This window comes from Molothrus aeneus, chromosome 15 (genome assembly GCF_037042795.1).
Source record: "Molothrus aeneus isolate 106 chromosome 15, BPBGC_Maene_1.0, whole genome shotgun sequence".
NCBI lineage: Eukaryota > Metazoa > Chordata > Aves > Passeriformes > Icteridae > Molothrus > Molothrus aeneus.
The window spans coordinates 7,542,646-7,559,428 of NC_089660.1; the positions used below are offsets into that span (position 1 = coordinate 7,542,646).

The 16,783-nt window shown below is 41.9% G+C and overlaps 1 protein-coding gene across 1 annotated transcript in view; it reads left to right on the forward strand.

The window, feature by feature from the left end:
• Positions 1-16,783, forward strand: part of ADAMTS2 (ADAM metallopeptidase with thrombospondin type 1 motif 2) — a 167,530-nt gene that overhangs the window by 126,537 nt on the left and 24,210 nt on the right. Inside the window, exons 6-10 of the mRNA XM_066559933.1 lie at positions 9,627-9,783; positions 10,618-10,723; positions 12,342-12,485; positions 14,756-14,888; positions 16,342-16,455. Of these exons, the coding sequence (XP_066416030.1) occupies positions 9,627-9,783; positions 10,618-10,723; positions 12,342-12,485; positions 14,756-14,888; positions 16,342-16,455 (654 nt within the window). The remainder of the gene's footprint in view (positions 1-9,626; positions 9,784-10,617; positions 10,724-12,341; positions 12,486-14,755; positions 14,889-16,341; positions 16,456-16,783) is intronic.

Below are 16,783 nucleotides of genomic sequence, written 5' to 3' on the forward strand. Positions count from 1 at the left end.
GGTGAAGCTCCACTGGCATCCACCAGCTTACCCTGCTCAATACCTACTGGGAATTTTCCTCCCTGGTGCAAATGAGGGAGCTCTCAGGTTCAGTCTGGCCTCTGCAGGAGACTGATTACCTGGGTACAGGTTAAATTTTCTGTTGGAGCTTCCCCATCTGAGAACTAAACACACCAATCTATCTCTGCTTTTCCTGCAGTGATGATGATGATGATGTAGTTATGCACTTTGGATAAGCTTAATCAGATGCATGTCCTAAAGTAAATGTAAAAAAAAGGTAATATTTGCCATTTTGTGATTGAAAGTTCATGGAGTGTGTAGTTAATATTGAATTAAAAAATGGTTGATATATCCTTGTGATTGCTGTAATGGCAAAAAATTGATTGCAAATTGACTTGTGAATCTCATACAAATCTGATGTTGCAATAGTGGTGGAAGCCAGCAGAATTAGTACCTGGGCTAGTGACCTCTTTGCAGTCCTTAGTTCATGGGCATTTCATAATTGTTATGTGTTTATTATTATTCATCTTTAGCCCTATAGATCTACCTCAATGTGAGCTCTGGTTATTTCTGCCATTTTCCAGATGGCAGACAGTAGCTACAGCAGTCATCATTCCAACTTAAGGATCTTTGTTTTCTTGTGAAGAGCAAAGCTTTGTCCATTTATAATTCGAAAGTTACCAGTTTCATATTTTTTTGAGAGGAGAGTTGGGGTGGAGGACAGAAGCCAGCATTTTTTGGCAGGTCTTTGGCCACATCACAGAAGTAGCATTTGCAGGTCTGTGTAATCTGCTTGTGGATATTGTGCTTCTGGATTCTCCATCCACAATCTGCAGTGGACAATGTTTTAGCTTCTGACTTGTCCTGCTGGTTTCAGTGGAATAATTCTGCTATCACAAGCTTGTCCCAAAGATAATTTATCTTGCCTTTCCATATCTGATTCTTGTTTACATGAAAGACAATCTATAGCTTTCTAAAAATAGTAAAAAATATATATAAAAGATATAATTCCAGAGCTCCTCTACTTTATGATGTGAGAACCTGCATGCCATGGCTGTATAAGAATACATCCTTTTCTGTTCATGTTTTTAAAGTTCCTGATCAGAGGTCTAGTACCAGGGAGTAGAAGGTGAGGAGATTTTTCTTTATAGGTTTGGGTTAATAAATTATTATCCCAAATGGAATTCTTATCCCAAGTGGAAAAGCAGAGAGAAGAAGCATATAGTTGTTATTTTCTGAACCTGTTCTGAGGAATTAGAACAAAGCCTTGAATATTTTACTGTCCCACACATGAATACTAACAATTTTTAGGAAAATATATATTCAAAACACATAGTATTTAGTGGGGTACTTGTACAAGTTAAGGCAGTGCATGAATGAAGCAGCGTGGTTGTTTCACAACATGAAAATGTTATCCCAGTCTTGTTTGAGTAAGCATTTCTTTTGAAAGCACGGAGGTAATATCTTCAGAATCATTTGCTTCACTGCAGGCAATTTATATATATTATCAAGGGTGCCATTTAAATAATCATAATAATTACATTATGGTTCTGTAATTGATGAAGTATGTACCATCAACGTCAGGTTTATGACAGCACTCTCTGCTATTGCCAATTCTCCACCCCTGAGCAGCCTTCTACTGGATTGTGGGTTTTTCAGATGATTATATTATTTTATACAATATGTCATCTGTTGATAAGAATAATATGGACAATACTTGAGTTGCATAGCAACCAACCTTTCACTGGTTTTTGCTTGAAGGTACTCCAGTCTTTCAAATGTACTTATATTTTAATATTCTCAAACACAGGCAACTATACATGCAGAAGTTTCAGTAATTTCAGGAATAGCATTAATATGTGGTAAGATGAAAAAATGGAACATATTCCTTAGTGATGAAGGAATATGACATGCTGAAATTACTTCAGGGATGAATTGAAAAGATCAGACATGGTTTTACTGAATCAGCACTTTGTGTGAGTTATCACCTCAGGACTTTGAGGGGGTGGCAGGTTGAGCCCTGCCAGGAGCACCAGGCTTGGGCTCTGGCTGGGTGGTGTGTTTGGGGAGCAGGCAGAGTGTGGCTGGGCTGGGGTAGCTCTGCAGGACTTTGCAGGAGCTACCAGCCCTTCCCTGACTCCTCACTTTTCTCTTAGTACTTCCTGCAAATGATGTACCACAGACTGATGTGAGGGCTTCAGCTGTGCCTTGCTGCTGCCCACTCGTTTATCAATTCCATCATTAGGGTAGAAAAATGTGTCCTGCGAAGGCTGCTCCATATCTGTGTTGGCTTCAGAAGCCACAATGCATTTCTCTGCATTTTCTTGACATTGACTTCCAAAGTCACTGGCTCTTTTGATGGGATGGGATACTGCAAATAAGTAAACAGGGTACATGCAGTGCATTTTTCTTCAAATGGGAAAAGAGCTGGCTTGCTTCTGCCTTTTTAACTTCAGTAGTAGGAAGATTGGTTCCAAATTTTGGCAACTGCGGATGTATTTGAGATTAATATAATTCAATGTTTGTGCGAATTATTCCACTTAGACCTATTTTGGTTGTAACAGCTCTGTAATACAGCTAGCTCTAGAATACTCAGGAAAATAAGCAAAGCAACCACGAGCACCAAGTGCAGAGGAGGTTGCAAGGGATGAGTTGAGCATGCATTTAAAAACCCTGACTGGTTATTCTAAAATTTGTTTGGAAACATTTAAATACTGAGCACTGCATAAAATCCTCTCATCGCCTCTTTGAGGTGAATGAATAAAGATCATTATTCCCATTTTACAGCTAAAAAAACAAAGATGTTAAGTGTTATTTTCCAAGGCCACACGGAAGGCCACTGGCAGGCTGGGGATAAGACCTCATAAATTCCTGGCTGCAGCCCCACTCTCTGTCCACTGACAATGGTGACTCTGTGTGCAGATGAGCTGCCCTTGCACAGCACAGAGGAAAGCACAGGTTAGCTGGGATGGATGCAAATAATACAGTGATTAATGAAAAACCACTTGGAAAGAATTTTGCAGGCACTGCAGGGTTTCAATAAATGCAGCCCCCTGAGGATTTGTGAGGGTTATTTCTTGGGAAATGTGAGTGTGGCAGTGCAGGACACCCCTGAGCTCTCCTCTGGCACCATGCACAGCCCGAGTGTATTCAGCCTGGAGCAGGGTGGGATGGGCTGAGGGATGCTGGCTCTGCTCCGTGGCATCTGGAAAAGCAACCAGGAGGGAGAGAAAACCCACATAAGCTGTAAACCAGTGCTGGCATCATAACAAGTGGCTGGACTCTGACCATGTGTTAACTTGGTCAGAGTGAAAGAGGAACCTGACTACCACTGCAGAGCCTCTCAAATAGCTTAGAGGAGGGAAGAAAACTCAAACAGCCTTGAGGTAGCAGTTGAAGAAGAAGGTGTTATGGGGTGGATGCCTGCAACCTCATAGGACAGGACTATCCAACTGAGAAGGACTTTTCAATTTTGTATGTCTGAGAGATTAGCAGAGCTCCTGCTGCCTTCATTTGGGACAGGGCTTTACCTTTGATATTTTCATAAAATGATGCTCTCTTTATCTCTGCCATCTGACCTTTTCATGCCTAAGCTTGATACAAGCAGGGGAGATGTTCTTGGTTCAGCCAGGATGGAAGTGCTGGTTCAGTCTGAGTCAGGTTCTTCTTGATCTCTGTTTCCCATAAGGCAGCCTTGGAAGCACAAATCAGGTTTATCCCTTAAATCTGGTGTTTGTCCTTACTATTTTGCTGTTGACTCTGCTGTTTCTCTGGAGGGAAAGGGATGAGCACCTCCACTTACCTCTGCCTCTCCCAGGAAGGTGCAAAGGCTCTGGCAGAGAGCACCTGTGCCTGGCAATGCAGGGAGGTTGTTGGCTGCCCATTAGGGCCATGGAATAGCTATGCTTGGAATGGACCTCATCAACTGCTCTGCTCAGAGCAAGGTCACCTGGAGCAGGTTGTTCAGCACTTTGTCCAGCTTGGTTTTGAATATTTCCAGAGACTCAATAACCTCTCTGGACAACCCTTACCAATGTTTGGCCACTCTTATGGTAAAACTACAGTAACACTCCTAAAGGCTTTTTTTCTTGCCCATTGCCTCTTCTCCTTTCTCTGGATCCCACTGAGAAGACTGTCTCAGTCATCTTTATTCCCTGCTGAATAGGTTTTTATATCTATTGAGATCTTCCTGAGCCTCCTCCAGCCTCTCCTTGTACTAGGTCACAAATGTGAGTTGAGTATCTTATTTTTCCACTGACATTGGTAGATGCAGAAGACCTGAAAGAATCAGCAGGAATCAAGCCCTGACCTCACAGATGTGTCTGAAGATGGAGTTGTTGACCCCAGAATTTGGCCATATCCAGTAACCAGTTCTGCACAGGCTGAGTTGCAAGGCCAGGACCTACATATGATGTAGCATTTTGGCAGCTGTTCATATTTTTGCACTGTTTTCATATGTTTCACATGGGGATAAAGAGAAGAGATATTGCCCCTCCTGTTTTTCATCTGAGTGAATTGTTGAATTCCCTTATTTATATATTAGACTTAGAGTTTATGATTTCCAGTGTGTTTTGTTGGGACCTTGAAGAATGTGGAGCTGGCTGATAGCATAAACAGTACTTTGTACTCCTGATCTGCTTACATTTATACAGAATTAGATGCTGGAAAATGTTTACAAACTGCTGCCATAAGAAAGCTTTACAAATCCTTTGAATGCAAAATGACAGTTTGCTGAATGACCTATTTTTGTTAGTTTGGTTACCATGGACATTCAATAATTGTGTTTATTTATCTTTTGCTTGTCTTGTTCAGGATGAAAGAAGAATATAGAAGTTCTAATCCAATATCCAATGAGCAATAGAAGTGCCAAGTAGAAGCAATGTAAACAGTGTGTTTTGCAGAGACTTTACACATTCAGAAAGGGAAAGTCATATGTTAAATTGTTTCCTGAACGCGTGCACTGCTGTGGTCCAACTTTTCCTGCTATAGTTTGAAGCCTGTCATGTTAAGAATATTTCTGTTCCTCCTGGAGCTGCTGAAGAGCTGCAAAGCCTTCTCCGTTGGTTTTCTTGGAGCACCACCTAATGGATGAGTTAGGAAAGGTCCCAAGCATCTGACCAGCCTAAATTCCTTATGTTCTTATCACCAGGTACCTGCCCATCATCACTTTTGCGAAGTTGTACCCAGTGATGCCAAATATCAGATAAATAAAACATTTGTTTAAGGGGAGCTGCCACTCTGTATGTGACACCAGTGTGTCTTTCACATGGGCTGGCAGCTTGAACATTCTTGAAAGGCTTGGGTAGAATATAGACTAATTTTGCAGTTTTCTTCCAAGATAAGCTTGACATTGTTAAAGAAAAAAAAAAAGTTACATATTTCTTCCTTGTCCCATAATCTCCACAAGTATTTGAAGGGCTTTCCACAGCTTCATGAATGACTTGTTCTTCAGTGTGTTCATATGAGAGAACTGATAACTTCCCAAAGGATAAGAAGGTTCAGAGACCTCTCTGGCTTTCAACCACTTCTTACTACCCTGCTTTGCCTCTTTGTATGAATGGTAGTTGCAACTCAGTTGTCTTTTTTTTTTTTTTTTGTTGCTTCCATCTAAGAAGGAAGGGAGTGGAGAAGAAATGAAGGCAGAATCACAAAAAGGCAGGAAAATGCGCAACATTGGTAGATGCTGAGTTTCCCAGAGAAAAGAGGCCTCATCTAGTTCTGTAGGGCAGACTGTCCTCGTCACCCTCTGTGGTATCTCCTTGCCTGGGGGATGTTTTCCCAGCTGAGCCCTTTCCACTTCTTGGTCAACATCTCCATCTGTTTCAATCAGCAGTTCACAGATATTTTTGCTTTTCTTGCTGTGAGAAGGAAAGTTTCTCTTTCCATTGGCAGTTTTCCTGCTGATCAGCTGAGTAATGCTCTCCACAGGCCTGCTGTCCTGCTTGGAAAGAGGTCCTTCCCAGCCAGGTCAGAGCTCCCAGCCAGCTGCAGGACCTGTGAGTTCCTGGCAGTGTGAGCCCTTTGCTGGCCAAGAGTGACACCTACACCTCTTCTCCATGTGCAGCCTGCTGGCCCCCAACTTCCCCTGTTTGCTGTGTGACAAAGAGGGATTTTACCTTTCAGCCTTTATTACAGCACACAGCTCATCTCTTTTCCTCTTTCTCATTTGCTTTGTCCATTTAATAAAGGTTTGGGCTCTGATGAAAGCCCACATTGGTTTCCAAAAGAAAATATTATTAAGTGTTATCTGATATCTCTACAAGAGTAATTTTTGGACAACATCCTTCTAAAACATATGACATCTGCCCTGTCTACTAACAAGCTCTGCCTGGTTCCATGATCTCCTAAACTCCTTTCTTCAGGACAGCAGCATTTATCTGTAAAGACAAGGCAGCTGGAAAAGTGGATAAAATTCTATATAAAGGCATGTCTGGCTTAGGAACTCTTTGATCCAAAGACTACTGGAGCCTTGGACGTTCTTTGGAGGGAAACACTACCTCAAATTCCCTTGCCTGGCCATACCATTGCCTGCTGTGAGGAGAGAACCATGGTGTTCGTGGTTCTTCAGTCTCAGCCAGTGCAGTTGCACAGCACAGTGAGCTTGACTCACTGATGGTTCGCTGGCCATGCAATATTTGCTGTTAGCACTGATGGAGCCTGTCTGATCTTTGGCAAATTGCAGAAAGTGGACGTTCAGGTGAAAATTTGCTAGGAATCAAGTGGGTTTCTCTTTTCAGGCTGCTGCGTTGCAGTGAGAAAAGACAAGGGATTAGTGACCAGATGATTTGAGGGCTCAATGGTCTTGGAGTACTTAGCAGACAGACTGAGTTTTTCCTCTCACTCTTTGAAGTCCTCCCCACTTACAAGACCTAGACTTGCTACTTACATTCATAGCACATGGACACTCAAAATAATTGACTTCCTACTGGATGTCCCAGCTTAAAGAGCAGTATGGCTCAGTTTTATGATGTTTAAGTTGTGTAATTGGGTCAGCTAAAACATGTTTTCTAGGAGTTGTGTGTTCTCAGTTTCCCCTTTTACGTGACAGGGTTTTTTTCTTTCTCCCTATTGTGTTGGATGCAAAAACCCCACAATGCTCTACATTAACCACTTGGTCCAGCTTCATTTGCTTGAAGACAAACTCTAAAATCAGTGTTTTGATAGGTAAGCATTGAGGTTCTCTTGGACTGAGCCTGTGGTTTTGCTCTTGGAATGGACTCAGAATCCAGTGAGGGAGTTGTTGACTCATGGCAGATGCCAGGGCAGTGCCTGAGCCACGGGAGCTGCTGCTCTGCTGTGCCAGACTGCTCTGGCCCCTGGCAGACTCGTTGTTAATCAGAGCAGTTCTGTAACCTGCTCTCTTGATTCATTCAGAGACAAACATTTTGCTTTTGTGATGGACTCCACCAACAAGGGTTTGGTTTAGCGGGCAGGGAAGAGATGACAGAGGACAGCTATAAAGCAGTGGTTATTAGGAAATAATTGACATTTTATTTTCTATGCTTTTTTGCTGATCATGCAAATTCAAGACATCTTTGCAAATAATTGGATACCCTTAAACAAAGCATATGTTGATAGGGTATGTGTTTTCACTGTTTTCTGATCATTGTGTCTTAAATGATGCAATTTTTAATTTGGTAGAATGTACACAAGGAGGTCATTATGAAATAAAGAAGTATTAGCAAACATCAGAAAATATTGGAAAACTAGAGGTTTCTCAACTTCATTTTACAGCATTTTTTGCTTTTGCATCTTGCAGTCAGATTCTTGTATTGAGGTCCTTGAAGGAATGGACCTTTTTTGTGCAGTTTTAGAGAAATAAGAGTGAAGGTGATATCGATAAGTTTTGTGTTTGTTTGCTTGTTTGTTTTTGTTTTACCACTGATGGATGTTATTAAAGACCTCAGCAAGAGTCAAACCCTGTTTAAGGGACTAGGATTTTTCTTGGAGAGCCAGGATTTTGCCCTGTATTAGTAACTCAAAGTTTGTTTAAGTATGTTCTTATAAATATACAAAGATTCAATAAAGGCACCACAACTGTCCCACCATTTTAAATACAGTTATTAGTTCAATTTCCAAGGGAATTATGGCTGGAAGCAGTATGATCCAATACAGGATTATATTAAAACTTTTTCATTCCACAATGGTATCAGAATCCAAACTGTGCCTCTATTTGGTTTATAAATTTGTTTTTCTGAACATTTGCAGAATTGTAATATCTTAGTTTTGCCAAAATCAGAGCTCAGTTTGGCAGACACTTCTTTTATCAATTCCAGTTGTTCTTCCACAACCCTTTGAGGATTTTCTTTTTCATGTAGTCAATACTCTATGTACTCCATCATGCATTCAATTAGAGGACACGTCAAATACATCTGTATTTAAACATGAATTGTATTACTTCTCTCTTATTTTTGGCATAGGCTAAGTTTTGCTCTACATTAAGTATTTTGGAATGACAAATGCTTGCAGTACAGTATAGCATCTAAACTGTAGTGGGTTTTGTTATGATTACAGTGTTGTCATGGTAATATAATTTTTGCAAATGAAAAGCCAGGGTTCACATCTGTCGTCCTGGAAGTCCTGAGACAGGTCAGTTAGTCATACATTTTAGAGTATCCCACATACAATAAGCTTTCTAAAGTCTTAGCAGGGCACAGTATCAAGCAGAATTAGCTGGGAACTCCTAAGAAAGTACTACTAAAAAAAAAAATAAAGAGGCAAATGTAATAGCTGGATTTTAAAATGCCTTTCTCTTCCTTGCTCAAGAGAACAGTTCTTTGCACCTCACCTAACACATCAGCTCACTGGAGCCAGCTAAGCTGTGTCAGTTCACTACCCATGTAACCTGTGGTTTACATGGAGAATGGCATCCCACAGTGGGAAGTTGTGTTCTACCTTCTGAATGATCTTCAGATGAGTAATGGGATAAAGAAAATGCAATTTAAAAGACAGTCACTGAGAAAGTCTGTTTCTGGAAGTGATGGTTCAAGTACAGCTGAAAAAGTGCACTTGGTTTTACACCAACAGAGCACCCAGGAGTGTGCCAAGATCTGCCAGAACAGCCTAACCAGCTCTGTTTCATGACAAAAGTAGTGACGAACAGGACAGGGTGCTGGCTCTCAGCAGTTGTTGTGATAGGCTTTTCTTGGCCATCAGGCATTGATCTTCCCCACACTGGGTCAGTCTCTCCTGGTTGAGACTGTTGTGGTTCCAAAAGGGACATGGGCTCCATCAGGAGCTGTATATCCAGACTGGAAGTGATGGTAAAGAGATGATAAAATGATGTAAACTGATGCCAGGGTGGCATAGAAATAATAAGAGTTCACAACCCAGTATCAATTTTAACTAAAATACCCATCTTTTTATTTCTCATCTATTTTTAAATTTTGTTATGTCTTAGATCTCATTAAATGCAGAAATTACAATCTAACCATGAACTTTAGGTATTTTCTTGCTTTCTGGATCCAGTAAAATCTGTTTCTGAAGCGTAAGTATCTCCTGATTAAGAACAAACTTGTAATGGAAACGGGATGCTTAGTGAAGTGCCTGAAAAAGCTGGAAAAAAATATTGCCTACACTTCTAATAAATAACTCTTGGTGTCATTTTTCCCCTTGTGTGACTGCAGTCCATGAGTCTGATAGAGATTGGGAACCCCTCACAAAGCCTGGAGAATGTGTGTCGCTGGGCCTACCTCCAGCAGAAACCGGACACTGGGCACGCCGAGTACCACGACCACGCCATCTTCCTCACCAGGCAGGATTTTGGTCCATCAGGCATGCAAGGTGTGTGCCTGGGTTTGGGTTGCATTTGCATTTATTACCAAGCCAGGCTAACCATGTAAAGTTTAATTGTACATCTTTTGCTGAGCTGTGGTCAGTGTTTTCTCTCCCCAAGAGCTCTGTGCTGGGCCATTTTCAGTTGTAACTGCTTTACTTGTTATTTGATTCTTTCTTACTGATTACCTATTGGATCATTTCTGTGTTCTTACTGAAGCAGAGAAAATGGGATACATATGTAAACAGTCCTGGAAATGCCCCAAGATTAAATAATAGATTTTGTGTTTTAAAAGTTCCAAAGCTGTTGCTGTGTTACAGACAATTCACAAAAAATGTGGTTATGGAGAGGTTTGGAACAGCAGGGCCAAGCGCTGTCCACTTTTTCCTTTTTTCAGACCTCTGCCTCCTGTGAGATCAGGTTTTTCACCAGAGGGGAGAAATCTCAGAGATTTCCCATTGATTTTGAGTTGGCCAGAACTGCTGTCAGCACAGGGATGGGGCTTTGCTCCCTGAGGGGTGGTATTGGGCTCCTCCATACAGCAGCATGTGGTGTTCTTTGCCTCTGTTGTCTTAGACACTTAGAAAAGGCAATTGTAGGGCAGTCCAAGAGGTGACAAACATTTTCTTGGTGAGCCAGGAAGTTTTCATTTGTTCAAAGCTGGTTTCATCTGTTTCACAGATGAAGGAGCACATCATTAAAAGTTTGGGGGCAGAGGTCTTGGGAGGGCCGCTTCAACTGTACTTGTGTCACAACAAAGGACACAGCTCACCCTAGAGCTTCCCACCACTCTGATTTTTCTGTACTTGTTCGTTTTTTGAAACCCTTGGTGTTTCTCACAGGCTACGCTCCTGTCACTGGGATGTGCCATCCTGTCCGGAGCTGCACTCTCAACCATGAAGATGGTTTTTCATCTGCATTTGTGGTGGCTCATGAAACTGGACATGTGTGAGTACAACTGGACATTTGTGTTGTGCCTTTAAATGGTTTTTTGTACAAACAAATGCTGTTGACATTAAACAGATGCAATTGCTGTTAAGAAACAATATTTAGGGTTAGCTCTGGTTTCAGGTCTCAGCTCTCACAAAGCTTTCTTTATGGTCTTAAGTAAGATTTATATTTTGGGATCTTCAAATGGGAAAAAAAGAACTAATACCAAAATATCTTCCAGGGCTGCTGTGGGACTAGATTGAATGATGTATTGTAGTCTCCTGGTGGAAATATAAAGTACCCATAATAAAGAAATATGAATTCACTGAGTCAGTGGAACACAGTATTCTTGCAAGCAATCCATACTAAATAAGCACATAATCTGTATATGTTAGTGCTGATAAAGGTAACAATACTGTATAGAAGCGAGGTGCCAAGCACTGCAGTTCCAACTCTTCTATATATCTCATATAAAAAATGTAATCATTTTACCTGTTGACGTGATTTGAACCAATGCCTGAGCAGCAGTTGTCAGAGCTTTGGTTTTTCCCAGGTCTTTTTAGTTTCTCTGTTCTCCCTCCAGAGAACTCCCACTGATTTCCCATTTTCTCTTTGGTAGAATAACAGGTACCAGAAGGCTTTTGCTGAACAGTTTCCATCTATTCTGTTTTCTCTGAGAAAGCCTGCAGGTCCTTTCTCTTTTTTTAAACAATAAAGTGTCAAAATTTATTGAAATCACCATAAACATATCTTAGTTAGACAGAAACACCTATTTGAGACTCAGATAGTATTTGCTTCCAGAATTTTTGAATTAGGAATGAAAAGAACACAGCATGGACTTTAAAAAAGACTGCAGAAAGTTTGTAATCCCTCAAGTCATATTCAGCTCCAGTCTGTTAATTTGGTTTAACTATGGACAGATATTGCCCACATTAGTCCAATAGTGCTTATTAAAAATACAATGTAAGATTCTAACAAAGGAAAGGAGCAAATATATTCATAATAAATCCAAAAAGAAATTTTAAACTGTCTGTAATTTGGGGTAATTTTCTAGAAAGCATCCACCACTTTCCAAGCTGTTTCACATTTAAACAATGTGGGATTGCTCCTGGGCAACAGCAGCAGCTTGTCTGAACTAGCTTTCTGTGTGGTGCCTTTCTTTATTTCCATGCAAAGGAATTGTCTGCAGTTGCAAAATACTTTGAATCAAGCTAAGGTGTGATTTTTTTAGAAGTTATATAAAGCCCTGAATAGCTCCAGATTAGAGCCTGGGAACGTTTCTGTCAGTATTCCTGGAGGGTGGGCAGGCTTAGTAATTCAGAAATGGATTCACATTTAGCTGTAGTAATTCACAAATGTGCATGTGCACAAAGCCCACAAAAGGCATTTTTAGGTATTTTTTAAAAGTGGATTAGGCTAATGACATCAAAGTACTCTCAAGGGTCAATCCTTCCATGTGGGAGTTACTCCAGACCAGCTCTAGCCCCATCCTCACCCTTACTCCCCATGACTTTGCTCATGTAAACAAGGGCTGTGGGACTCCAGAACCTTGCTGGCACCAAGCCCTGGTGGCATGGGGAGGGGCAGCACTTGGAGCCAACCCGCGGCATCACCTCTGTGTCTCTGTTGGGGGCAGTTTAGGAATGGAGCACGACGGCCAAGGGAACCGCTGTGGGGACGAGGTCCGGCTGGGCAGCATCATGGCCCCCCTGGTGCAGGCTGCCTTCCACCGCTTCCACTGGTCCCGCTGCAGCCAGCAGGAGCTGAACCGCTACCTCCAGTGAGTAACTCTACCTCCAGTGAGTAACACTACCTCCAGTGAGTACTGCTATCCCCAGTGAGTACTGCTACCCACAGGGAGTACTGCTACCTCCAGTGAGTAACATTACCTCCAGTGAGTACTGCTGGGCAGCCTGTCTCCTCTGCATGGGAACAGTTCTTGTCTCACCTTTGCTTTGATGGCAGCATGTCACATTCACATTTTCTCAAAAATCCCTTTGCCCAGGATTTTTCTCCTGGGAAGCTGAGAAGCTTCAGAGAAAAGAGAAACAATTCTTATCTCATTTGATTCTCCTGTGTTTTGCTCCTTTGGAATGTGTTTGGAGATTGTTTACCACAGGTGATTGTTTTAATGGTTTTTGGTGTGGGTTGTTTTCACTCATTGGCCAATCAGGGCCAAGCTATGTCGGGACTCGGGAGGGAGTCATGAGGTTTCATTATTATCTTTTTCACATTCTGCAAGTATCCTTTCTGTATTCTTTAGTATAGTATAGTATAGTATAGTATAGTATTCTTTAATATAATATAGTATCATAAAATAATAAATTAGCCTTCTGAGAACATGAAGTCAGATTCATCATTCCTTCCTTCATCGGGGCACCCCGCAAATACAATATCAGCCCATTCTAAATTATTCTCATTTCATTTATGTCTGTTTGTTTTCTGGACATTGAGGGCGTATTTGCTGTCCTCTCAGGGATGATGGGAGGCACTGTTATGAATCTCATTGCTGACTTTCCTCCCTCCCTACTCTAATCTCTAGCTGAGCACCGCCTTGGCTACCCAGCAGTGTTGTGTCTGTCTTGCCATTTGTTGCTTATGGTACCTGTCAGTGACAAGATGGTGCTGCCTAGAGAGGAAAATCTGCCCTTCAAGTGCTCAGGGCTTTTCTTGACTTTAGTAGATATCTGAAGAGCACACATGGTTCCAGAATTAGGTCTTCAGTTGTTAATTTTTCTTTCAGTAGCTTAAATGCAGAAGCTTCATCCATGCCCCTTGCCCTTCTTTTTGGACTTGACACTTCAGGCATTAGACCTGTGTGGAGTTCCCTGACAAATTCTGTTTATGACCTTTTTTTTTTGCTCTTTACAGAAAAAACCCTCTCCTTGTTATGTGCAAGTTGTACAGAAAATATGGGAAAGCTACTACCATAACCAGCAAAAGCTGAAAATGAGTAGGAAGAAAGTACAGCAAAATCCATGAAGTAAACATGAGTCAGTCTTTTTGTCAGTACTTTTATTATTGTAGATATCTTAAGCGTGGCAATAAAGAATAAAAACACTGTGAGGGAAGTGTGGTTGTTTCAATTAGCAAGATCCTCCAGAGCTTTAGCAATTAAATAAAAATCATCTGGCCTAGAGGGCTGCTTTACGTTCTTTTAAATACAACTATTTATAAAATGTCTTATAACAAAGCAGAATGATGGTTTGCTTTGAAGTAAATCTAACCTCAAAATTCTGCTTTCAGCTATGGGTAACTTCAAGACAACCTTAATGATTGCCAGGATAGGCTCGTGTATGGTGTCCTCATGTCTGTTAAATAACTGGGAGACATTTCAGAGATCCTGTGGACTGGGCTGGTGTTGTGAATCAACCAATTCTTACACTGTGTTAACTATTTGGTGGGACTGGCATCAGTCCTTTGTGCTGGCTTGACTTGGTCAGATGTAATTCTACAGGCTGTCCTCACTCCTTAGGAGCAGAGGAGAAACTTCCATGTTGATCACACAGAAAGAAAACTTAGTTTAAACTATGGATGGAGTTGGGAGCGATCAGGAGAAGCAGAGAGAGGGAACAAACCCAGCTGAAGTCTGTAAATGAGTCACTGCTTCTCAGGGAGGACACAGGGAAACTGTAAGCTCAGTGGTATTCTGGGCTGGTTACCCTGGCCTCTGCTTTTGAAACCTCATTTGAGAGACAGCTGCAGGCAGCAAGAAGTTCTGCAAATGGAAAATTAATTAAACTTTCTTTTCTTCCTGGTCTCATGTGGATTCTTCCTTTGATTCTTTTCACATAAGAGGCCTGGAGACTGATAGGAATTTACCTGCAAGCTAGATGGAAATTACAATGGAAGGGCTTCAAAAAAAGATGTGTAGAATCCACTGAAGGTAGATACGACATGCTAAAGTGAATTGCAATATTAGCTGCTCTTCAGGACCAGGATCTGAGAAATTATAGGCTCTATTTTGTTTGGAACAAAAAGGCAATGAAATCACAAACACTGTGAAAGCCTCACAGCCCCATCTGTTCCTGTAATTGTTGCCTGTTGCAGCTCCTACGATTGTCTGCGGGATGATCCCTTCGAACACGACTGGCCCTCCCTTCCACAGCTGCCAGGGATTCACTACTCCATGAATGAGCAGTGCCGATTTGACTTCGGGCTGGGATACATGATGTGCACAGCTGTGAGTACTTAACTTTAGCTGCTGCTATTTCTTATCCAGGAGTGGTCTAAGTGTCTCTGAAATGTCCTTAAAAGGGACAGCGTAGTGAAGCCCACAAGGAAAGATATTGTGCCTTCTTATCTGTAAGCAAGGATTAACAACTGAATGTTGACATATATGTTATTCTAAGTATCTCCTGGTCTGTTTTTTTTTTTTTTTTTAAGCTAGAGTTACAGAAGTAATTATTGTGCAGTTTCATAAATATCTGTAGTTGTCAAGCAAACAAACTTGTTGTGTTATTGAGCCTCCTCTTGCTGGCAGCTGGTTATTTTGCTACAAAACTCCCACCCAGATGTGAAGGAGATGGATTTGCTGCCACATCTCCTAGTGCTAGCACAGGGCAGCATGCTTTTATGATCCAATTTTATGGAAAGTGTGATGCATTTTGATACCTTGCAAGAAAAAATAGGCATCACAGCGAGTAAAGCTCTTGATGACACAGTTGGCTCTTGTGTATGAGGAAAATAAGAGGCAACGTCTAAGTTTAAAGCAAGGCAAGGTTAGTGCTATTCTCAGTGGACTGGCCTCAGAAAATAGAGTCTTCTGCAGCAGGGTTGTGACTCCCACCTCCAGCTCCTCAAGTAGAACTAAATATTAAATGGAAAGAGATGTTTTCAGCTGCTGGCAGCTGCTGACACATAACATTTCTGCTTTCATTCCCATCTGCAGGAATATATGAGCCGAGCAGTGTCCCTAGATAATGGATGAGGACCTTTTCAGCATGAGCTGTAGTGTTGTGTCTTTACACAACTCCCTCTGATGCTGCCTTGGAAGAATGTCCCAGCCAAAGAGAATCTTTTCTTACAGCCATCCTCCAGAGCCTGGGAGATGGAGGCGTTCTATTTTTCTTTGTTCAGAATAGCCAAAAGCATGTCCAGACATCATGATTTAGTATGTTTTGTGGTGGGTGCTTCCCATCCTCTCCTATAGAAGCCTTTGCCTTGTAGGTAAAATGCTGATTTATTCATTGGTTTGGGGACCTGATCTCAAATTTCCATCCCCCTAAGAAGGGGATTACAACAGCTGAGCTAAAGTCTGAGCAGCTCATTTCCATCTCCCATGGGTGCGCTAGGATTTTTTCCTTTGTTTGCCAAATGAAGCAGCCCCATTTGGAGAAGCTGTAAGAAAAGGCAGCGTGCGTCTCACTGCCTGAGGAAGCTGGTTGGTCACTTGTGTAAAACTATTTTTGCTTGACTTCATTCCATCTCATGCAAATGGGATCTCACCTCAGAGTCATGATTCTGTATGCTCAAATATTCAATCCACAGACATCACGGTGCTCCTCAGGGATCAGAACTAACAGCTGACATTTTAAACCTAGGAAAGGAACCCCCCCATCTGCAGCTCCTGTTGCAGTTTCCAGTGGGAGCTCTCTCAAAGCATCATCCACTCTGATTTTTTTGGTGTGTTCCAGTTCCGTACATTTGATCCCTGCAAGCAGCTGTGGTGTAGCCACCCTGAGAACCCCTATTTCTGCAAAACCAAGAAAGGGCCTCCGCTGGACGGGACCATGTGTGCACCGGGGAAGGTGAGAGCTGTGTACCCACACACCTCTGTGTGTTCACATGTCTTTGTGTGCAGCTGGGAATGTTCCTCTCAAAATCAAGAGGAGCAAGAGAAGAACCTGTCTGGAGGACCTGAGGTTTGCTAAGATGTGGGGCAAACTCCTGAGGGCAAGTGAAGTGCTGAGCATTAGGTCAGCTGGTTGGAGCATGGTGCTAACAGCACATGGGTTTGATCCCTGTAGAGGCCATTCACTCAAGAGTTGGACTTGCTGATCCTTGTGGGTCCCATCCAACTCAGAATATTCTGTGATTCTGAGCAGTGTGAGGGGAGGACATGGGATGTGGGCTGGC